Here is a 24417-nt window from a genome sequence, read left to right on the forward strand (position 1 = left end):
AGCTCCTCCAAGGCCACAGTCTATCTTGTTTGTTCATTTCACAATTAATGATTGGGTACCTACTATGTTCAAGGCACAGTGGTGAATAAAATGCACACAGTCCCTACTCTCAGAAAGTTTTTTTTTTATTATTAAATCATATCTGTGTACATTAGTATGATCATGGGGCACCATACACTTGGTTCATAGACCGTTTGACACATTTTCATCACACTAGTTAACATAGCTTTCCTGGCATTTTCTTAGTTATTTTGCTAAGACCTTTACATTCCACATTTACTAAGATTCACATATACCCTTGTAAGATGCACCGCAGGTGTAATCCCATTAATCCCCCTCCCTTCGCCTACCTCCCCCCTACTCTCAGAAAGTTTACATTTTCATAGGAGAGTTAGACATTTTAACAAAGGTTAATTATGCAAACAAACATGTGATTACAAAATGTAATGACTGCTATGAAGAAAATGGTGTTAAGAGAAGCTAACAGAGGACCATGGAAGTTTCTCTGAGAAAATTAGGCCTTATAAGGTAAATCTGAAGAATAAGAGGGAGTCACAAGGTGAAAAGACATTGTTAGAGCAGGGAGACGCATGATAGATGGAAAGAACAGCATGTGCAAAGATCCTGTTACGATCCTAAGGATCTTAAGGAGCAGAGCCTGTTAAGTGGTGCTTGCAGAGTGATACGTGGCTGGAGAAGTAGGCAGTAACCACTACTGCCAGAATGTTTGTCCTCTGCTTTGAGCCTTCTTTCCTTAAAGATTTGTAATGGTTTCCCCATCCATCACACTTCACATTGAACTTCAAATGGCTACCTCCAGAATGCCCCCAGATTACCTCCACCCTTCTCATACTCCTCTTGGGTTCTGTGAAGAAAACACATTTGTCAAAAGACTAAAGCAAATAGTTTTGAGTCTATAATGAAGTCAATCTCAGTTTACATGATTCCAAATGGTTCCATTTAAATGCCCCACCCTGTATTTACGCGTCCCTACCACTTTAGTTGACTGTTTATCTTCCAGTATACTCCACTATGCAGTCTTGGCCTTTATTTAACTTCATCCCTCACTTTTTCCATTCCATGGCCTATCATTTACATTTTTCTTTAGGAAATGCAAATATTTATTTATGGCATTAGATGTTAGTCTTGCATAGCTCCATACTTTATGAAGTAAACAGACCGTGATGTGGATTCTAGTCCTGAATTTTCCATAAATTGTTGGTGACCTTAGCCAAGTCATTTAACCTCACTGAGCCTAAGATATTTCTTTGTAAAATGAAGTGTTTTCATTTTTTTGGTTTTATTTTAGCTAGCAAATCTGTATCCAGGATTACTGTTAAAGTCTGTGATTCTGTATCTCTTATGGCCACCTAGGAGAATTTCTCTCATATCTTTGTCTTTATCCACCCCTCTTTCAGAATGTTTTTGTGAATGGAACTGACTTTGTATAATTAATTTTTGTAGGGTAGTGTACACAGAACTGTATTTAACACATTAGAATAGATCATACTATTGGGCTTGGGTTAAAACTCTCATATGTGAGGAAGCGATTGAGGAGTAGGAAAATTCTAGATGTAGGCCAAAAATTACCATAAACTGCTTCTGAAACTGGGGTATAGGTACTCAAAGGGGTACACAGAGGCATCACAAGTATAGAAAGCCTTTCCTTCTGGAACAAGAATTCTACTCAAATGTTTGAGGAGGGGAAATAGACTTTAGTATTAAAACAAACATAGCTACATTAGGAATAAAAGATAAAAGTCATATGATATCTCAATATAAAAGGGGAACCCTGGGTGTACAGCTTTGGGCATACTTCAATGTGAGAGGAAATGGGGACTTTACTTCTGTTCTTGGGTTGCTTTAGAAATGTTTGTCTTATGGGTCTTTTGAGGTATGTGCACTTTAATAAGGTAAAAGTATTAAGTTACCCAGAAGGAACATTCCTGCTAAATAATGGATGTATGTAGAAAATCCAATTTCACCCATTAAGAGAGTTTAAAGAGAGTTCTGAGGTTGAGTGAGAGCCAGGCCTAACAGGAGACTTGTCTCCAATGACTAAATGAGTTACAGAATCTTAGTTAGAACTCTGGCTAAAGTCTGGGTTTGAACTGGTCCAAACATCTGGTAGATCTCTTACCCTTTCTCAGAGAAAGCACTTCTTGTTTGTACCATGCCATTATATGTTAGCTATATTTTCTGGTGTGTATATGGCTTCTCAGCTAGAGTCAGGGAAGTGTTATGAATTAAGAAAAAATACATGATCAAGAGTAAAGACTTTGGCTATGTACTCATACCTGTAATCCTAGGACTCTGGGAGGCTGAGGCAGAAGGATTGTTTGAGCTCAGTTACTCTGATTCCCAGTTTGCTCACCTTTTAAGAGGTCTAATATAGTATTTGCCTTCCCTACTGAACAGACTTGTGTGCAGGGCATATAGATTTGTGATGTAAAGTATTTTATAAATCATTAAACAAAAAATCAGTTATTAACTAAGACCCCAAAGAGAAGAAGGATTTATCTCTCACATTATCTTTCTATTCCCCTCAAACTCTAACTTTTGCCTGCTTGGTTTTGATAACTATTAATGATAAAGATCCTATATTGCTGTTCTTGGGTTGACTGTGGGAAACTCTAATTTCATCTTTCTCTGCTACCTTGCCATCTTTTCCTCCTCTTCTGGCTTCAGTTCCCACACTGGTATTTCTTCCCACTGACCTTCCTAGAGCATTTGGATAGTAAGAGGACACTTAAAGGGACTATTTAATGTATATGAATGAACTGCTTGAGTTATTTTGGGCATTAGTAGGGACAGTTTAACAATAACGCCGGGTTTTGTTTGTTTTGGTAGGGAAAATGTGTTACTTTGGAAAATTTCTTGGAGAAATAAAAATGCCAAATGGAATTCTGGATTTTTTTAAAAAATAGAAATCAACAGCTGGGCTTAAATATCTCCCTGTGTAATAACGAAGCATCATATTTCATTGAACTCTTTATTGAAGTCAACGTGCAACCTCCTCCCCCTTCTGCCGGGTCTGGGGGCGACGTCGCTGAGGGAAACGCCAGGAGAGCGCGGGAGGAAGGGGCAGCTCGGTCCAGCTTGGGGACAGTCGCTGGGTAAACAGTAGCGGTGCCGGGCTGTTCCCTCCTATCTACCTGCACCTCAGGCCAGATTCGACTTTTTAAAGTTTGTGAAGTTTTCCCCTTCAAAACCCCAGAGTTGCTCGAGAAACATCCACACTAACAGGGCAAGGGTTTTAACCAGAACTTAGTCAAGGCAGAGTTTCTTACAGATAATTTTTTTTTATCTTTTTTAATTTTTAAGTACGTTTCTGTGGTAAGAAATTAAGTCAGTGATTTGAGGGATGGGAGAGCGTGGAAAAGGAACTTCCTCCCCTTCCGTGTTCTTCCAGGTCTTCCCACCACTCCCGGGGCGACGGAGGGACGCGAGGAGGGTTGGGGACCGGGGGCCGAAGCGCAGCACGGCCAGCCTCGCGTCACCGCCCAGCCGGGGCCAGGAACGGCGGGAAGAACCCAACGGAAGCCGCCCGCCCGCCCGGCTCCGCCGCCGACCAGTCTCGGCCGGACTCGTTTCCGCGGCCGCCCGCGCCACAGCTCGCGGAGCGCCTGGAAGCGCGGAGGAAACCACCTCCGGGGGCTCCCAACAGGCTGAAGAAACACCACACGGTGCTCCTTCCCTCCCCGAAGCGGCCCGGGTGATCCTTCGGGCGGCGGGGACGGCAGAGTGACCGGTAGGGACGGGCTCCAGCGACCGCGTAACCGCAGGCCTGGGAGGCTTCGAGCCCACGACGGAGGCACGAGCCGCTGCCGCTTCCAGCCCAGGCGGCGGCGGCGGGATCGGCCCGGGCCCCGCCCTGTTGCCCCGGGAGACCGCGGCGGTTTGTTTTCAAACCCCAGACTCCCCCTCCGAGCGCCCCGGCGTCACGGGCTGGGGTGCGCGCCGGGTGGGCTTCTCGCCTCCACGCCGCCGCCGCCCCCGCCCGGTCGCCCCGCCGCAGTGGTACCGCCCGGGCCGCGAGGCCGCCGGGCCGCGGGAGCCGAGTAGACGGGCAGCCAGCGGCGGGGAAGGAGGTGAGGGGCAGGGCGCCGCGGCGTCCCCGCTGCCCGAGTCAGAGGGGGCCTGCGTGGGCATTGCGGGAATGGGGGCGCTTGGCGGTGGAGGAGGGGGCCTGCTCATCGCTGCCCGCCCCGCGCGAGGCCTTCTCTGGCCTCAGTTTCCTCCGATTCCCGGTCCCGGCTCCTCCAGGCTCCTTTGCCTTTGGTCCGCCCCGCCCCCCAGACCCTTAAGCCGCTGCTCCCCTTCCCGCTGCCCCCCGGTCTGGCCCTAGGGCCTTCCTTGGCAGTTGCACAGCCCCTTCCCTGATGCCAACAGAGCGCCGTTTCTCCTCGGTCCAGATACCGTCGTCAAAATGCCAGACATCGAGGAGAATGTGTCCCCGAAGGATCCTGCCGATGGAGAGAGCCAGTCCTGTAAACCCGAGACTTCAAGACGGACTCAAGAAGATAAGAGCAGCCCCACGGATCAGCCTCCCTGTAGGTCCAGCTGCTAGGCAGTCCCCTTGGCCACCTTCGAGGGAGGCGGGTCCGGTTGGAAGGAACCGACTGTCCGGGACATCAGCGCCCTTTAAGGGGACCCTTAGCCACCAAGTTTTCTAGTCTCCCCCGTTTTGTTTGCCCATCTCCTATCTCCCCCACTGGCCTTTACTTACAGACCTTAGGCCCCCAAGTTGACTCTTCAAAGAGTTTTTTGGTCCTGGAGAAAGAAGTGACCCAAGCACAATTACTTGAATCTGACAAGATTTGAGGCTGAGTCAGTTCAAAGCCGTCTTTGTATTGTTGTATTTTGAATTTGTAGGTGGAAAATGGCAGATTTCTGGGGCTGATTTTTAAAGAACCCAAATGATCCCAGACAGGAATTGTGTTTTCTCAGTTCTTTGTTGACTCAAGAAGAAATACTGCCCCGGGCTCGTATTTTTTGCTCTGTACTGTAGTAGATGTTCTTTTGTGTTCATATTGGGACACGAGGTCTCTTCCACACTTCGTGGTAGGTCCAAGCTCACTGGGAATCACGCTGCATTTCTCTTATACATAATTATCTCCGGAGAACTCAACCTGTCATCAGTCTGAAGAGCTCTGTGCATGCAACAACCTGAACTACAATTCTTGACGATTGAAAGGCAAAAAATTAGTTCTAGGCCCTCCTGCCAATTTGAATTAGATTTGTTTCTCTTGTGGCCATATGGAGGCGCTGTTGGCTAACAGAATGGCATGAAGGAAGCATATTTCGAGCACATTGGACAGATTAAAAACTTGATGCAGGGGTGAAAGTCAATTTTTGTGTAAATACAATTTAAGGTTTTGAGGCGACTGTTTAAATGAATCCATAGACGAAACAACTCTCAGTAAAATTAATAACCAAGTTCTTTAAAAAAATAAATTTGAAATGTATATTAGGTCGACTTGATGAAATTACTGTAATTACTTGAAAATCTCTTTGTCTTTGGCATCTGGATTTTTAAAATCTATTTTAGTTACAATTTATTTCTGATTTCTCTTTGAGCCTTCCACTTTCCTGAATTTTAGAGCTGTTCGGGAGTTGCTGAATGCTGTTAATTTTGAGCAACAAAGTAATCTTGTCAAGGCAGGCTGGGGACTTGGATTTGTTGTGGTTGGAAAGTGTTTCTGTGTATATTTCACTTAGTCCTTCAATGGCTGCGGTAACTCAATCTCCTTTTGGAGATTTCTCTCTTAGTTCTCACTTAGCATTAGTGAATCAATAGTGATTCTATTTACATATTTGGTTGTGTTTTGCTATTTTGGCTAGAACTAAAGACTTCAGAGAGGCAGAAAATAAAGGGGACTTCAGTCATCTACTTATAAAGGTTCAGTTCACTTTTGTTTAAGCAGGGATTCAGTGGATTTTTGATAAAGGTCTACAATCCCCATAACTTGTAATTTTGAAATATTCTAAATCTGGAGAAAGTGGAAAAAAAAAAAAGAACAAACCAGTGAATGCTCACATTGTTAATATTCTGCTATATTGCTTTTTCTCTCTCCATATATACTATATTTCCCCCTTTCTGAAAGATACAAAGTCATGACTTTACCTCTAAATACTTCATCATGTATTCTTCTAAGAATAGGGTTTTCCTATGTAACCTCTTTTTTATAATAATTGTATTTTCCCTTTGTACATGTTTTAATCTTTTTACCATAGAAGACATTTATAAAAGTACAGCAACTAATAATAATGAACCCCCATTTATGCATCATCCAGCTTCAATAATTATTGACTCATGGCTAAACTTAGTTTACCTATATCCCCTGCACATTTTGAGGCCAAATTTAACAAATTATGAAGCTTCATTGAAAGAGGAAGAAAACATGATGCAGCTTCATTTTTTATACCAAGTAATCATTATAATTGCCATATATGCCTATTATGTGAGAAGGCTATCAGCTGAAATTATAAAGATACGGTAATGAGTTTCCCTAAAGCTATATTGATTCATTTTAAATGACTGCTCTTTATTTTGACAATATATTCTTTCTGCTTTTTTGGAGGTTAAACTGTTTTTCTTTAATGAAATGATTATTTTGGTGGTGGTAGAGTGGATTTTTTAATTTGCTTGTATAATTGTCCATACTTAGCAAAACAAAAAGTTGTTATCAGTTGCTTTAAAGATTTTTGGAAATTTTAATAGTCTGTAAAGTCCTAAAATCTGGAAATTTCTATTTGAGAAGACCAAATGACATTGGCCTGTTTGGTAACATCTGAGTGTTATCTGTAGAGAGAATTTAGCTTTTTTTTTTTTCTTTTTAGACAGTCTCACTCTGTCGTTCTGGGTAGAGTGCCAGGGTGTCATAGCTCATAGCAACCTCAAACTCTGGGCTCCCCTTGCCTCAGCCTCTAGACCCAGCTTATTCTTTTTTTTTTGTAGAGACAGAGGCTCACTTTATGGCCCTTGGTAGAGTGCCGTGGCATCACACAGCTCACAGCAACCTCCAACTCCTGGGCTTAAGCGGTTCTCTTGCCTCAGCCTCCCGAGTAGCTGGGACTACAGGCGCCCACCCCAACGCCTGACTATTTTTTGGTTGCAGTTCAGCCGGGGCCGGGTTTGAACCCATCACCCTCGGTATATGGGGCCGGCGCCTTAACGACTGAGCCACAGGTGCTGCCCCCAGCTTACTCTTTTATTTTTAGTAGGGATAGGGTCTTGCTTTTGCTTAGGCTGTGTCTAAAACTCCTAGAATAAGCAATCCACCTGCCTCCACTTCCCAGAGAATTTAGCTTTCATTGTACATAGAGGCAGGAGGAGGGAAGAGGACTTTTAATATCTTTAGATAAATATTTATTTTTGAAAATTACGGTTTATTACTTCCTTGTTACTTCAGATGGCTACTATGATTATGGTTTTATTTTTTTAAGAAAAACTTTTTTTTTTTTGAAACAGAGTCTCACTTCATCAGCCTTAATAGAGTGCGATGACGTCACAGCTCACAGTAGCCTCGAACTCTTAGGTTCAAGTGATTCTCTTGTCTCAACCTCCCAAGTAGCTGGGATTACAGGTGTCCACCACAATGCCCAGCGATTGCCCAGCTATTTTTTAGACACAGGATCTGGCTCTGGCTCTGGCTGTGGCTCTGGCTGGTCTCAAACTCCTGAACTCAAGCAATCTACCCTTCTCAGCCTCCCAGAGTGCTAGGATTACATTACAGGTGTGAGCCACTGTACCTGGCAAGAAAAACATTTTTAATCAGTTTTACTTTTTATTTTTTATAAACTAGCTCTCTTTCTTCTCCTTCCCCTATGCTGGACTATTCAGAGAGTTTCTAGCACTGTCGTGGGGTATAAAGTTCAGAAAACATAAGTAACCAGAAATAGTTGTGTGATCTGTTTAAGTAAATCTGGTAAACCTAAATTTGGGGCCTACTAGATTGAGTGAACTCTGAATAAAATAAAAATTCAGAGTTGTATGGGCTCATTGTTGTCCTTAAGTTCTTTCTGTCACAGGTCTGACAGAGACAGTTCATGAAGTTTCCAAGCTGAGCAACAAGATTGGAATGAATCCTGATTACCACAAGGAAGAGAAGACTTTACTTCCAAGCAGGTAGAGGCTCTTCTGCTTTCTCCATTTTACTCATCCTGTCATATGTACTTAGCACTAATGTCTTCTGAACAGACTTGATGTGTTTTCATTTAATAATACTATCAGGGCTTGAATTTGAGAGGTTTCAACAACTTAAACAAAGAAAAATAGTTGTAATTATTACTATCAGACTTTGAAGAAGCAAATATTACTAATTAGCAAATGACAGCTAATTAATAATAATTAGTAAATTAGTAAAGCAGCAATAGTTGGAATAAATAGTTAAGGTGGATTTCAGATCTCTTCTGGCAGAGTTGAAGGAAATAGCCTGTAGTAGCTATCCGTTGCTGTCTAACAAATTAGCCTAGATTTTAGCAGCTTAAAATAATATTCACTATGTCACAGTTTCTGTGGGTCGGACATTTGGGCGTGGTTTAATTGTGTGCCTCTAGTTTATAGTCTTTCATGAGGTTGCAGTCAATTTGCTGACTCTTGCCCAGAGACTCCTTCAGTTCCTTGTCACATGGACCTTTCTATAGGGCAGCTCTAAACACAGAAGCTGGCTTCCCTCAGAGTGAGAGAATGAGAGAGTAAGAATGTCTTGTGCTCAAGACAGAAACTACAGTCTTTTTGCTACCTACTCTGAGGAATGATAGCCCTTTGCCTCAGCTACATTCTGTTCGTTAGGAGTTACTAAACCCAGCCCACATTCAAGGGGCAGGGATTACACAAGGATGTGAAACAGTTGGCACTTGTATCCATGGATTCAACCAAAAGTGGATCAAAAATATTTTTTAAATATATAAAAATAATAATAATAAATTTGGTATAACAGCTATTTACATAGCATTTACATTGTATTATATATTATAAATAATCTAGAGTTGATTTAAAGTTTACAAGAGAATATGCATAAGTTATATGCAATGCTACACCATATTCTTTTTTTTTTTTTTTGCATTTTTTTTTTTTTGTAGAGACAGGGTCTCACTTTATCGCCCTCGGTAGGGTGCCGTGGCCTCACGCAGCTCACAGCAACCTCCAACTCCTGGGCTTAAGCGATTCTCTTGCCTCAGCCTCCCGAGTAGCTGGGACCACAGGCGCCTGCCACAACGCCCGGCTATTTTTTGGTTGCAGTTTGGCCGGGGCCGGGTTTGAACCCGCCACCCTCGGTATATGGGGCTGGCGCCTTACCGACTGAGCCACAGGCGCCACCCGCTACACCATATTCTAATCGGGGACTTGAGCATCCATGGAATTTGGTATCCAAGGGGGATTGTGGAACCAATTCCCTTCAGATACCATGGGATGATTGTATTGGGAAGCAGAAACCTTTGGTGCCATCTTGTTAGCTGCCTATGACATAGCTCCTATCAGTTACTCTTTTAAGTAGCCTCAGATTAAATAGATCAACAGATAAAAAATATTTTCTGTTAGTGGTGTTTTCAGTTCTTGGTGTTCTTTTCAGCTTCATAAATCAACTTATTTTATTTTATTTTATTTTTATTTTTATTTTTTTGAGATAGAGTCTTACCATGTCACCCTGGGTAGAGTGCTGTGACATCACAGCTCACAGCAACCTCCAGCTCTTGAACTTAAGCAATTCTCTTGCCTCAGCCTCCCAAGTAGCTGAGACTACAGGCACTCGCCACAACCCCTGGCTGTTTTTTGGAGGGGAAGAGGTGTTGTAGTTGTCATTGTTGTTTGGCAGCCCTGGGCTGGGTTCAAACCCGCCAGCTCTGGTGTATGTGGCTGGTGCTTTAGCTGCTGAGCTGCAGGCGCCAAGCCAATCAGCTTATTTTATTTATCAGGATCTGAATTCTGTTGATAAATAATGCTTTCCTACCCTCACCAAAGCTCTATTTTGATTCTTCTTAGTTATATTGACATTACAGTAAATAACTATTCATTAAATGGTTCATTACGAATTTTACATTTTTAAACTATTTTAATTTCCCACCAATAGATAAAAAATGGCAACTTGTGATTAGTTTGCATCCTTACATGGTTTTATTATTTGGCCACTTCAAATAATTAGCCTTCTGAGCTAGAAATCTGTTATTAGCTCAGCGCCTATAGCTCAGCAGCTGGGGCGCCAACCACATACACCAGAGCTGGAGGGTTCGAATCCAGCCCAGACCTGCCAACAACAATGACAACTACAACCAAAAAATAGCCAGGTGCTGTGGCGGTGCCTGTAGTTCCAGTTGGGAGGCTGAGGCAAAGGAATCGCTTAAGCCCAAGAATTTGAGGTTGCTGTGAGCTGTGATGCAACAGCACTCTACTGAGGGTGACAAAGTGAGACTTTGTCTCAAAAAAAAAAAAGAAAAGAAATCTGTTACTATAAATGCCTTTCTTCTCTGTCACAAGTTGCTCCCCTGGTATTCATGCTCCTTTGATTTGCCCTTTCCTGGTTGCAAACTGTTGTCTACAGACTTCTTTGAGAACAGGTTTTCACCCAAACTCAGATCTCTTAGCATCTCTTTCACTGATTTACTGCTGGCAATTGCGGAGAGAAAATTGAAACTGAAAAAGTGAAGGTCTTCTATAAGTGGCAGTGAGGGAGTTGGTGGGGAGTATTGAGAGGTAGAGGAAATGAGAGAGGGAGAAATTAAGCAAGGGAGATAAGAAGTATTATTCAGACCTGGGTTTCCAGATATGGTTATACAAAAAATTATGTTAGGAAAGGTTGAAATAAAGTTTGAGGGTACTCATTATTGACTTTACCATAGGCTCATAGAATGATATTCATTACAACTGTAGATTTCTAAGGGAAAATCCCATGTTCAAGCATTCATTTACCAGGCATTTATTGAGTCTTTATTGTGTGGCAGGCAGAATGCTAGGTGGTAGGGATAGATACCAATATAGATAAATAAGGCACTGTCTTTGCAGTCAAGGAGTTTTTACCGGGAGACCATTGAATAACAGAAATTGATCAGACTAAGTTCACTCCTTGATGTGATTTAATGGGAGTGTCTGGCTGCCTAAGGAAGATCAGAAAAGATTTGCCTACAGTTGGAGATTCTGCCTGTGAGGACTTGAGTTGAATCTTAGATTATGGGCCAGGTGGGGTGACTCATGTCTGTAAATCCTAGCATTCTGGGAGGCGGAGGCGGAGGCGGAGGCGGGCAGATTGCTTGAGGTCAGGAGTTCAAAACCAATGTGAGCAAGAATGAGACTCCCATCTCTACTAAAAATAGAAAAAACTAAAGAAAGAGGATCTCTTGAGCCCAGAAGTTTGAGTTTCTGTGAGCTATTATGATGCCATGGTGCTGTACCCCAGGCAACAGAGGGAGACCCTGCCTCAAAAAAAAAGAAAGAAAACAAAGGATCTTAGATGATGAATAGGTGCTTTCCAGGTGCTCTCAATGGGAAAGGATGTTCTAGGCCAGGGGTCCTCAAACTGCAGCCCACAGGCTACATGAGGCAGTGTGATTGTATTTGTTCTCCTTTGTTTTTTTACTTCAAAATAAGATATGTAAAAAACAAAATAAGATATGTGCAGTGTGCATAGGAATTTGTTCATAGTTTTTTTTTTTTTAAACTATAGTCCGGCCCTCCAACGGTCTGAGGGACAGTGAATTGGCCCCCTGTTTAAAAAGTTTGAGGACGCCTGTTCTAGGCAGTGGAAGCAACATGTTAGCAGCACAGAATAGTGGTAGAATATGGTATGTTCTTTACAAGTATCTTGGTACAGCTGAGTACAGGGTGTTACAAGTTAGGAGGAGATACACTGAAAAAGAGAGGCACCGCAATAGCATGAAAAGTCATATGAGCAATTTATCCTGCTGGTGATAAGGAGTCCCCAAACAAAGGTCTTTTCTTTTCTTTTTTAATTTATTTTTATTTATTTATTTATTTATTTATTTATTTTGAGACAGGGTCTCATTATGTCGTCCTCAGTAGAGTACCGTAGTGTCACAGCTCACAGCAACCTCCAACTCTTGGGCTTAAGCGATTCTCTTGCCTCACCTCCCAATTAGCTGGGACTACAGGTGCCTGCCACAATGCCCAGCTATTTTTTGTTGCAGTTGTCATTGTTGTTTAGCTGTCCTGGGCTGGATTCAAACCTGCCAGCCTCAGTGCATGTGGCTAGCACCGTAACCACTGTGCTATGGGCACTGAGCCTCTTTTCTTTTTTAGAGACAGGGTCTTCCTCTGTTGCCAAGGCTGCTGCCTTAGCTCTCAAGTAGCTGAGACTTGTAGGCACATACCGCTATGTCCAGCTGATTTTTTTGTAGATTTGAGATCTTGCTTATTGCCTAGGCTGGTCTCAAACTCTTGGCCTCAAGTGATCCTCTTGCCCTGGCCTTTCAAAGTGCTGAGGCTATAGACATGAGCCACTGCACCTGGCCCACAGCATGACATCATTATTAGAATTGCATCATAGAAAAATTGTAGATTTTATTAATAGAATGAATTGGTGGCAGTGTGAGAAACAGATTAAAAAAGGACAAGACTGGTGGCAGGGGGACCAGTTAATGATAAGAAGTGATGATAGGAGGCAGAATTAATGGAACTTTATGATCAGTTGAATAAATTAGATAAGAGGAAAGGAGATCAGGACAGTTCTAGCACACACTAGACCATTAGATTATAGTGGGTTACCTCTGATGACTGAGATCATGTGTTGGGAGGAGAGAAAGTTTGGCTTTTTGTTTTATACAATAATACAGTTACTTGTATTATTTTTACAAGGAGCCTGTGTATGTGTGGTTTTCTTTTCTTTCTTTCTTTTTTTTCTTTTTTGAGGAAGGATGTTTAATTCAAGAAAACCAATAGCTAGGTGGTGCCTGTAGCTCAGTGGATAGAGCACCAGCTACATACACTGAGGGTGGCAGAGCCCAAGAAACTCTGCCTCAAAAAAAAAAAAAAACACTCCAAAACAATAGCTATTTGTCAATGAGTAGATATAGCCTCAGAAATTTCAAATGGTTCTTTTCCTTCTTTTTTTTTTGTAGAGACAGAGTCTCACTTTATGGCCCTCAGTAGAGTGCCGTGGCCTCACACAGCTCCCAGTACCTCCAACTCCTGGGCTTAAGCGATTCTCTTGCCTCAGCCTCCCGAGTAGCTGGGACTACAGGCGCCCGCCACAACACCCGGCTATTTTGTGGTTGCAGTTTGGCCGGGGCCGGGTTTGAACCCATCACCCTCAGTATATGGGGCTGGTGCCTTACCGACTGAGCCATAGGTGCTGCCCGGTTCTTTTCCTTCTTAATGGTCTAGCTCTATAGGACGGAGATATCATTTAAATAAATATCCATGGGGGAACATTCCTGTAATTTCACTTTTGAAAATAATAGGCTTTTTTTAAGGATACTTTTGGGTTTACAGAAAAATGATTGGAAAATGCAGAGTTCCCACATAACACCTTTCCTCTCTTATGCATTTTCTCCTATTATTTTATATTTATTTATTTATTTATTTTGGAGACAAGGGCTCTCTCTGTCATCCCAGCTGGTGCGCAGTGGTGTGATCAAGCATTCCTTCCATCTTGGCCTCCCAAAGTATAGGGATTACAGATGTGAAACACTGTGTCCAGCCTCTTTTAGGATTTTTATAGTTTTGTATTTTATTTTATTTTAGAGACAGAGTCTCACTTTGTCACCCTCAGTAGAGTGCTGTGGCATCACAGTTCACAGCAACCTCCACCTCTTGGGCTGAGGCAATTCTTTTGCCTCAGCCTCCTGAGTACCTGGGACTATAGGCACCCACCACAAGGCCTGGCTATTTTTTTTTGCAGTTTTTTTGGCCGGGGCCAGGTTTGAACCCACCACCTCCGGTATATGGGGCCAGCGCCATACTCCTTGAGCCATAGGTACTGCCCGCCTGGCTATTTTTTTGTTGCAGTTTCGCTGGGGCCGGGTTTGAACCCACCACTAGGTTATATGGGGCCGACGCCCTACTCACAGAGCCACAGGCACTGCCCTATAGTTTTGTATTTTAAATTTAGATCTATGGCTGGGCATGATAGCTCACACCTGTAATCCCAGCACTTGGGAGGCTGAGACAAGAGGATCTCTTGAACTCAAGAGTCTGAGGTTGCTGTGAGCTAAGACACCATGGCACTCTACCAAGGGTGACTAAGTGAGACTCTGTCTCAAAAAAGAAAAAATTTAGATCTGTGATCCATTTTCAGTTAACTTTTGTGAAGGATGTAAGGCCTGTGTTTAGATTCATTTTTTTGCATGTGGATGCCTACTAGTTCCAACACCATTTTTTGAAAGATTCTTTCTAAATTGTATTGCCTTTGCTTCTTGTATTTTTTTTAAGGTTAAAAAAGAACCCTGATCTTTCTGGCTTCTATGACTAGATAGATGGTAGTGCATCTTGATTTTAGGAGTATAAGAAAATGAAATCATTTAGCTTAATGCTATATATTTACAAAAATGAAAACTAAGTCATACATCTATGCTAGATATACAATCAGTGCTAAAATTGAACCTATCCTTTCTCCATTCAGGGTTCTTCCTACTGCAGAGGGCTACTTTGAATCAGAAGGAGCCCTTCTGGGAGGCTATGCTGATGCTTATGAAATCCAAGTGTAATCCTAGCTTATTCAACTCTGCTATAGTTCACATATAGTTCCTGGCTTTTCCTTGTCAGTATAGTGCTCTTCTACCATATTAAATGCTATTCAGGGCTTAGGAGATTATGACCCTATAATTTTTGGGGTAGAGGGAGTAATTTGCTCATTTAACCCCTTACAGTCTGGAAGGCAAGGTCAAGGAGACAATGCACAATGCCTTTTGGGACCACCTTAAAGAGCAAATGTCAGCAGCTCCCCCTGACTTCAGCTGCGCTCTTGAACTTCTGAAAGAAATTAAAGAGGTAAGTGACTGACCTTCTATGGGTAGATATAGAATTCCTAGACATCACCAGCTCATTGAAGTATCAGTGGCTAGCAAATCTTAACTGAACATGGTTTGTGAATCAGTTAAGAGTCTAATAAGTAGACAGAAATTACATAGTAATTTGAACAGGAAAATTTTAATATAAAAATTATTATAACAAGGAATTAGAGAGATGAGGGCCTAGCTAGTAAGAAGTACAGAGAACTCTAAAGAATCTTGGAATATCAGATAAAAGGGGCATCCACCATACTCCAGAACTGAAATAGAACAGTCAAGGACCTCATCTGAGGGGGTATGGCTATGCCAGGGGAAGTTGCTAGTCTCCGGTGTTGCACTGCAAGAGCTGAGCACTGGAGCAGCCATGCATGCTGCAGGAGCATACCAATTGTGCATACCAGAGCCCTGAGAAAAGTGCTTGTCTTTGCACTGGGTTTATAATATGTGGTGGACACACCTTAAGGTGACCCACAGTGATCTGCACCCTTGATTGTAGGTGAGATCTGCAACTTCTAACCAGTAAAATATGGCGAAGGTGATGGGCTATCACTCCCATGATTATATTTCATCATATAAGACTCCATCTTAGCAGACTGAAGGAGAGATTCTTCTGTTGCCCCTGAAGAAGGAACAGATATGTTATAAACTATCTATGGACAGGGCCACAGGAACTGCAGGGTATGCAGGGAATTGCACACCCTCTTTAGGACCTGGGTGGTAGCATCCAGCCAACAGCAAGTTGCCCTCAAGCATACAGTTACTAGGAATTCATTCCCACTGAATGAATCTTTCAAAAAATGGTGTTGGAACTACTAGGCATCCACATGCAAAAAAATGAATCTAAACACAGGCCTTACATTCAGATTCATTCCTTGTAACTGTATGCTATAACAGAATCTTTCCCACTCAAATTTCCAAATGAGAATGTAGCCTAGCTAACACATTGATTGCAGCCTTGAAATACCCTGAACAGAGGACCCAGCTAAACTGTGGCTGGACTCCTGAGCCACAGAAACTGTGAGATAACAAATGTATGTGTTGTTTTAAGCTGCTAAGTTTATGGCAAATGTTACACAGTACAGAACACTAAATAACACCCTCCACAAATAAAGCTTAAAATTTGTACCATCGAGGGCCAGGTACAATAGCTGTATCACGCCTATAATCCTAGCACTTTGAGAGAGTGAGGAAGGACTGCTTGAGGCCAAGAATTTGAGACCAGCTTGGGCAATATAGCAAGACTCCAAGCCAGCCATGGTGGTGTGTGCCTGTAATCTCAGCTACCTAGGAAGACAAGATGGGAAGATTGCTGAGCCCAGGAGTTTGAGCTGCAGTGAGCTATGATTGTGCTACTACACTCCAGCTAGGGCAACGGAGTGAGACTCTTTCTATTTACATACATACATACATACATATACATATGCTATATAGATATAGATATATATATACACATATATATATGTAGTGCCATCTTATAAAAGAGAGACATTAAAAGGTCTTAGCTCCATTTTCACAGAGAAGAGAAAAGAACAATGGATTTGGATCTGTGAGGCAATATATTGATAAATGATATAGTGACTCCTTTGGCTACTCAGCTTCCATATGCACCATTTGAAGAGAACTCTATTTCTGCCTAACAATAAATAGCTGTTTGTCTTATGAGTTTCATCCTCCCCCCAATGAGGAAACATATGGAGCAAATAGTTATGGTATCCATCACTGGCTGTAATTCAAGTCCAGTCGCAGTGTCTTTGAATATTCTGTTCCCTAAAGGTTAAATTGTAAAGTTAAGTTCTGTGTATAAAATAATAATGGGAAGGAAGAAGAAGAACAAAATGGTTAGTACATACCATTCAGCTTAGGTAAAGAAACACACTTATAACAAGCAAAGGGAAAATTTATAGTCCTTTTCTCTGTAATTGGCCAAAAGGCTATAGTTGATGTCTATGGCTTCCAACTTCACTGTTCCCTCTCTGTGTCCCTTGTCCTTAGCCAGAACTTCAGCTAGTTAGGGTTCTTTATCTGTTGGAGTGACCCAAACCTTCATTGACAAAGGCTGAGTCCTTTTGGCCTCTGAGTCTTAGACATTTTGTTCCTTTTGTTTGTTTGCTGTGATTTTCCATTAACCTTTAATATTGAGCTCAGAAGTACTAAGAGGCACTTCAAAGAATCTCCTGGGTTCCAGGCATGTCTTTCTTGCCCCCATTGTGTAGCAGCAATCCTATTTCTCCTTGGTACACAGGGTCAGTTACTCCAGCCAGTAGAGTAACTCTTTTTTGACCCAGTTGGTTCAGTGGTGTAAGGAGCCTCAAATGGCCAGGTAATGGTTTCCATCTTCTAGTTCACTAGAACCAATACAAGTACTTCACACAAACCAGCAAAATGGTGGGATGGGAAACAAAAGTTCTGCAAGTTGGTTTGCAGGTGTACTTCTGCTGTAATTGATCCCCTTAATCCTTGAATTATCATTGGCCTCTAACCAAAGGTAAATAATATTCTATAGGAAACTTAAGGACCCAACTTCTTGATCTTAAAAGACATAGGCTGGAGTGCTCACTTTGGTAGCACATATACTAAAATTGGAACAATACAGAGAAGATTAGTATGGCCCCAGTGCAAGGATGACACTCAGATTTGTGAAGCATTCCACATTTAAAAAAAAAAAAAGACATAGGCTGGGATGTCTTTAGCTAAAGGGATTGCCTATTGGAGAAAGCTTGGGGCTCTAAACACAATGCAACTTCTTTGGCTTTCTTGGGCAGATCTTGTTGTCACTGTTGTTACCACGCCAGAACCGCCTAAGGACTGAGATTGAAGAAGCTCTGAACATGGACTTTCTCAAGCAGAAAGCAGAACGTGGGGCCCTGGATGTCCCTTACCTCTCTAAATATATTCTCAACATGATGACTCTGCTGTGTGCACCAGTTCGAGATGAAGCAGTGCAGAAACTGGAAAACATGACAGAACCTGTTCAGTTGCTAAGGTGTGAAACTTGATGTCTTTGCGCCAGGAAAAGCTCGGGCAGACACTGAGTTATAGCCATTGTTTGTTTTTTTTTTTTAATACCAGTCTTTCCCTTCTGAAGACTTGATTATACTCCTCTCTTCTTTGGTCTATTGGCTTTTCTTTTCCAAATATGGCCATGCAGGACCTTTTGATTATCCTTAGATTGATTGGATCCTCTATGTAAGATAAGACATTAGAATACATAATTATTTCTTTCAAAGAGTTAAAAAATCCCTTTCTCAGGTTTTCTGTTTTCGAGGTTCATACACTATGAGGGGTCAGGGATGGGAGATTATTCCTATTTCACACCTATAGGAACCAAGACCCAAAAAGTTAAAAAAAAAATGTGAGTGGCTCAATGAGTCAGAAATAACATCACTTATATCCCATTTTCCAAAGAGAATTGTTAACATACTGGTTTATTTTTTTCCACTGACTACCCTTTTTAAGAAACAACAGAATGACCATAGTGAAAAAGGTCTAGACCAGAGGCATCAATGTCCAAAGACTCACCTGTTCCCAGTTATGCTACTAACTCACTCTGGGTCTTAGGTCCTGGGGTGCATGTCATCTTCCCTAAATATATGAGGCAGAAGTAAGTTAGTTTTCAGGCCCCTCCTAACTCTAGAATACTAACTAACTCTAGTAATTTAGTGATTCCTTTTCAGGTTACTACATTTCTTTTCATAGTATAAATATTTTATTTCCCCCCTGTGTCAGAGGGATCTTCCAGGTTCTGGGCCTGATGAAAATGGACATGGTAAACTACACTATCCAGAGCCTTCAACCCCACCTCCAGGAACATTCCATCCAATATGAACGGGCTAAATTCCAGGAGCTCCTCAATAAGCAGCCTAGTATGTATTAAATATAAGATGAAAGCAGGAGTGGGAAGACATGACCTTGGATCTGACTTTTATGATGTTAAGGGTATTCTGTATCTTTTAGGAATAAAAAGTTTCTTCCTCAGGTAAAGAGAGGGAGACGGAAATTTATTTAAGATAGAAAGACTCTTAAAGTATTTATTTATTGACCAGGAGTCTATCTTGAAAAGAACCTTGGTCTGAAAGTCTCAGAGATTAAAATGCTGAAGATGGTTACACATCCCTTTCCGTATCATAGGCCTCCTTGATCATACCACCAAATGGTTGACCAAAGCAGCAGCAGACCTCACCCTGCCGCCTCCAACTTGTCCTGACACTGCTGATTCCTCTAGTGTGGCTGGCCCTTCTCCAAACGAAGCAATCAACAACTCAGAGCCCCTCAGCCCCTCAATGGTGCTGTCCCAGGGCTTCCTGAACCTCCTTCTCTGGGACCCTGAGAATGAAGAGTTCCCTGAGGTAGGAATGTCTGAGGGCATTGCCTTATTTTGTATTCAGGGCTTCCATCAGGAACCTCCTTTCCTGACAGCCTGCTCTTCCTTGGTCCCCAGACCCTGGTGAGGGACAGAACCCGGCTGCAGGAGCTGGAGTCCCAGTTGCACCAGTTAACTATCCTGGCCTCAGTCTTGCTCGTGGCCAGTAGTTTCTCTGGCAGTGTTTTGTTTGGCTCACCCCAGTTTGTGGATAAGCTGAAACGCATAACCAAGTCCCTGATGGAGGACTTTAACTCCAGGTAAGGTGCATAGATCTTTTTTAGAATACAAGGTGATATGTGGTATTTAGGACATAGGCAGGTAATGAGTGATGGCTCACTGTCTATCCCAAACCTCAAGAAAGTCCCTTTGGAGCCAGTCTATTTGCCCTTTCCCCTCCCATTCAGTTAACTCAGAATGTGGTGAGTAGAGTGCAGGGTCAAGGTTTCTCCCAAACCTCAGAAAGGCCCTTCAGAGCCACAAAGGTTGTTTCTTTCCATAAGTGATCTTGAAACCTGGGACAAAGAAAAGTAAAACTTTCTTCCAAAAAGAGTAGTGTAGAGGTAGTTTTCTACAAAGGAGTCATTATCTAGTTGAGTAGATGACAGGGGACTGGTATTACTATGTACATCCAGGAGAGTTGTTCAGTCAGTCAGCAATATTGATTGAACATCCACGATGTGTCCACCATTACACCAAAGCATAAAGAGGAATTAGAAAGTTAGATTTGTAATTGTAATCAGTGAGTTAGGACAAATGGCCATGGAAAATGCCCAAGGAAATCTTAAAAATGTATATATAGAAACAAAGGGCTGGGCGTGGCGGTTCACACCTATAATCCTAGCCAAGGTGAGACGATCTATTGAGCCCAGGAATTCAAGTCTGCAGCAAGTTATGATTGTGCCACTTCACTTCAGCCTGGGTGACAAATTGAGACCCAAATTCCCCAAATTAATTAATTAATTAAAAAGTCCGTGGGACTAAAGAATGCTGCTTAGATCTGAGGACAGAACTCAGTGCTTTTCCTGAGTTGATATAGTTTATCTTATTTACTGAGAAGTAGAACATGTTACCATATATAGAGAAGAGTTGGTAGCTTAAGGGTTACAGTGAAGATGTCCATCCCCCCTACCAGGGGCTGGGGCTTGGAGGTGGGGAGGATGGCTGGGATTCTCCTTCAAGTAGGCCTTGCTTCTGGTGTGGAGCTTCCTTGCCAGGGCCACCTGCTGGGTGCCAGCTTACTCTTTTTTATGGTCTAGGCCAGAGGAGGCTATGCTGACTGTGAGTGAACAGGTATCTCAGGAAATCCATCAAAGCCTCAAGAATATGGGTCTTGCTGCTCTGAGCAGTGACAGTACAGCATCCCTGATAGTACAGCTTCAGAACATTGCCAAGAAGGAGAACTGTGTTCGCAGTGTCATTGGTGAGCATGCTTGTGAGGTGGTAAGAACACTGAAGGGAGAGGTAAATCCTAACCCTGGAAGTGAGTTACTCAAAGATTTGCCAAGATAAGGCATGGTCATTGGGTAAGTCACTGTTTAGCCTTTAATTTTTTTTAAATGTTGGATTGAAAAAATATATCCATTTCAGTAAAAAAGGCTGACTCTATGGTACAAAGGAAGATTGCCATCCAGGAATTCGTCATGATTTCTAGGTGTGTGACACTGTCCAACCAACCTTACCAAGTCACCCTGGCCTGCTGCTTAGTCATTCTGTGACTACAGTCCAAGACATTTGATATCCACCTTCCCTAACAAGCAACTGATGGTGAATTAGGCTGGAAGACATGTTCCCATGGTAGGGATTCCCCGACTCCTATATTGGAATGGAGGCCATTAGCTTGGCCAACTTGCTCTTAACCTTAGCCATCTGAAAGATGACTCTACTTGCTGTTATGTCAGATTCCCACTAGTATCTGATGGCTTCTTAAGCAATCTTTTGAATAGTCAGAAATTTACTAATCCACCAGTTTTTGATCTTGCTTTATACTTGAGAGCTAGATAGGAACCTCCTTATCTATAGGTGACAGGTTGGTGAATATCTCAGTTAACTCAGAATGTGGTGGAGTGCAGGGTCAGCATTTCTCCCTAAAATCTATTTGCCCTTTCCCTTCTCATTGTCTTTTCACAGATCAGCGGATCCATTTGTTTCTCAAATGCTGTTTGGTTCTTGGTGTGCAGAGGTCTCTGTTAGACCTGCCTGGAGGCCTTACTCTCATTGAAGCAGAGCTGGCGGAACTGGGCCAAAAATTTGTCAACTTTACATATCACAATCAGCAGGTGTTTGGCCCCTACTACACCGAGATCCTAGAAACCCTCATGTCCCCAGCCCACGCGCAGGAAGCAAAAGTGAAGTCTCTCTGATAGCACTGGCTCGGAGCCCTGGCAGCTTGGGCCCAGGAAAGTGCCCGTCATCTTCCTGGGGTAACATCACCAGTGACCAGCCGAGCAGCAACTCCACACATCAGCCTCCCAACAGCCAGTACAACAGGGCTGGTAGGGATCAAGATGTAAACACCAACTGGTCCAAACCCATTCACTAATAAACTTCTGAACTGCAAGAAAACTTCTATCTTTCCTGTGCTGCCACTGAGGCCAAGCCTTAGCCCCCAACTAGCTGGGAAGTCAACAAGTCCTCAGTTTTCCTTTCTCTGTGCTCCCTTCAACATGCAGAGTGGAGCAGCGAATTCACCCAGGTGCTAGCATTATTTTCTCTAAGGGTGAAGCATTTCTTTGAGGGGTGTGAGAATTTTGGAATTATCTGAAATGTGAGTATTAGGGCTTCTCCGAAAGCCTTTGTTTTTTTGTCTAGTTCAGCTTGGAGATAATGGTTTGTCCAAATCAGCTCAGGAAAGAACATGGTTGAAAGAATTTAGAAAGCTCATTTCCAGGACCAAATTCCCCTGAAGGTTTCAAATTATGTAACAAGCGAAGGAATAGCAAGAGCATCAGCTTCCTCTTCTTTTGCGTGATACTGGGGGCTGGATAGAAATGGAGGCTGGCTGCAAGTCTTCTATTAAGGACCTCTCTCAAGTTAAACAGAGTTCAGACTTGGATACTTAGGTCAGTGACTAATATGGATCAGTTTTGTCCCTGGCCCTATTATCCAGCCCAGTAAGTCTCCTGTTTCCCACCCTGTATTTCCTGACAGAGGTGACATGGGCATTCAGAGATGTAACAGCCTCTGGGCATTTGTGGTTGTGAGGTCTTGTTGGCATCACAAGTGAGAGATGTTTTAGGAAAGACCTTGGCTTGTCTCCTGAGATTGTAGAGATCTAACCTATTATTTTCAGGCTATGTGAGGCAGATCAGCCCCAAACTATTACAGCTAAAATGAGGAAAACATTTAATTAAGATTGAGAAAATGGAAATTCACTCATGTGTTCTCAAGGCAAGGGGAAGAAAAACAGTGTTCTCACCATGGAAGGAAATGGAAGGAACCTAGTAATAACACATTTAATCTAGAAAGAATAGCAGAAAGGGGATTTGAGTTCTTTAGGTCCAGACTTTCCTCCTAATTGAAATGCCCTTTTTTGAAAGGGTAGATCCTAGGTGGATGACAGCTATGTCAACAGAGTGTGACTTTTACTGTGACCAGAACAGTTGGAAGGCTTGGATCATTCAGTTTCCAATCTTATTAACTAGACAGCTTCAGGATGGGGAATCCCAGACGAAGTGCTTTGTTTAATAAACAGTGAAACTTACCTAGTTGGATTCTTTTGATTTGTAACTATTAGTTGAATTTTTAAAAAGTCCACATTTTGGAAGCATCATTATCTTAGAGGCAAAAGTGCTCTGAAGGGATTCCTGTGAAGAAGACTTATTGGTGGATGCACAGACTGGGTTGACTACAGAACCTTGCTTAATAATTAAAATCTGGAATTATCACTTTATTAGAAATTCTGAGTTGATTTTTTTTATGTTTGTTCATAGAGGAGACAGAGCTCTGTCCCTAAACAAGGAAAGATATCTCCATTAAATCTTGCCCACTGGCTCGAGGCAATTTTTATAATTTTGTATCTATATTTGTATTTTAAATTGTGGTAAAATGTACATAATATAAAATTTACTGTTAGTGACATTTATTACATTCACAATGTTGTACAACGATCATGACTATCTAGAACATTTTTGTCACCATAAAAGGAAATCTCATACCAGTAACCACTCACTCCCCGTTCTCCCCTCTCTCAGTTCCTGACAACTAATCTCCTTTCTGAGTCAGAGTTTTCTGACTCTGGATATTTCATATAAGTAGAATCATTTGTGACTAGCTTCTTTCACTTAGTTTTCAATGTTATTCATGTTCTAGACGTATTGGTACTTTATTCCTTTTTATGGCTAAATGATATTTTATTGTATGGATATACCACATTTTCTTTATCCATTCATCAGTTGATAGATATCTGGGTTGTGTTCATCTTTTGTCTTTTGTAAGTAATTCCACAATGAACACTTCTGTATTAGTTTTTTTGTTTGTTTGTTTTGAACACCTGTTTTCTTTTTTTTTTTTTTGTAGAGACAGAGTCTCACTTTATGGCCCTCGGTAGAGTGCCGTGGCCTCACACAGCTCACAGCAACCTCCAACTCCTGGGCTTAAGCGATTCTCTTGCCTCAGCCCCCCGAGTAGCTGGGACGACAGGCGCCCGCCACAACGCCCAGCTATTTTTTGGTTGCAGTTCAGCCGGGGCCGGGTTTGAACCCGTCACCCTCGGTATATGGGGCCGGCGCCTTACCGACTGAGCCACAGGCGCCGCCCTGAACACTTGTTTTCTATGCGATTGAGCATATACCCAAATACACAGGAGTAGAATTGCTGAGTCATGTGGTAATCTATGTTTAATTTATCGAGAAACCACCATTTTGAGTTGATAATTATTTGTGTAAGGAAAGGGTCCAACTTAGTTCTTTGGCATGTGGATATCCAGTTTTCCCAGGACTAGTTGTTAAACAGACTGTCCTTTCCCCCTTTGGATGGTCTTCATACACTTGTCAAAAATCAATTGACCATGTATATGATGGTTTGGGCTTTCTATTCCATTCCATTGGTGTATGTTTTTCCTTATGATAGTGTCATACTGTTTTGATCATTAT

At 42.3% G+C, this 24417-nt stretch overlaps 1 protein-coding gene and 1 non-coding gene across 3 annotated transcripts; both read left to right on the forward strand.

Annotated features, from left to right (window-relative positions):
- Nucleotides 1–4002: 4002 nt before the first annotated feature.
- Nucleotides 4003–21887, forward strand: TCP11 (t-complex 11). 2 transcript variants are annotated; one of them, XM_053603241.1, is made up of 10 exons: nt 4003–4091; nt 4416–4553; nt 8035–8131; nt 14824–14944; nt 17727–17947; nt 18691–18827; nt 19093–19310; nt 19403–19584; nt 20584–20747; nt 21455–21887. In XM_053603241.1, the coding sequence occupies exons 2-10, from the start codon at nt 4430–4432 to the stop codon at nt 21685–21687; spliced, it is 1497 nt and encodes a 498-aa protein (XP_053459216.1). In that variant the 5' UTR covers nt 4003–4091; nt 4416–4429; the 3' UTR covers nt 21688–21887. The 2 variants fall into 2 exon arrangements, with proteins under 2 accessions (XP_053459216.1, XP_053459217.1); XM_053603242.1 differs by lacking the exon at nt 4003–4091 and having other exon boundaries at nt 4420–5064.
- LOC128595042 (U6 spliceosomal RNA) lies at nt 17514–17620 on the forward strand. The gene has a single exon (XR_008382736.1). It is a non-coding gene; the product is annotated as a U6 spliceosomal RNA (small nuclear RNA).
- Nucleotides 21888–24417: the final 2530 nt, after the last annotated feature.

Source organism: Nycticebus coucang, chromosome 9 (assembly GCF_027406575.1).
Source record: "Nycticebus coucang isolate mNycCou1 chromosome 9, mNycCou1.pri, whole genome shotgun sequence".
In the NCBI taxonomy this organism is placed as follows: domain Eukaryota; kingdom Metazoa; phylum Chordata; class Mammalia; order Primates; family Lorisidae; genus Nycticebus; species Nycticebus coucang.

What these genes read in the sequence shown, in the direction of transcription:
- TCP11 (XM_053603241.1), top strand. Translation starts at nt 4,430, where the DNA reads ATGCCAGACATCGAGGAGAATGTGTCCCCGAAGGATCCTGCCGATGGA. An exon ending in TTCTGAAAGAAATTAAAGAG is followed by an intron (nt 14,945 to 17,726) that starts GTAAGTGACTGA and finishes TTTCTTGGGCAG; the next exon opens with ATCTTGTTGTCACTGTTGTT. An exon ending in CTGTGTTCGCAGTGTCATTG is followed by an intron (nt 20,748 to 21,454) that starts GTGAGCATGCTT and finishes GTCTTTTCACAG; the next exon opens with ATCAGCGGATCCATTTGTTT.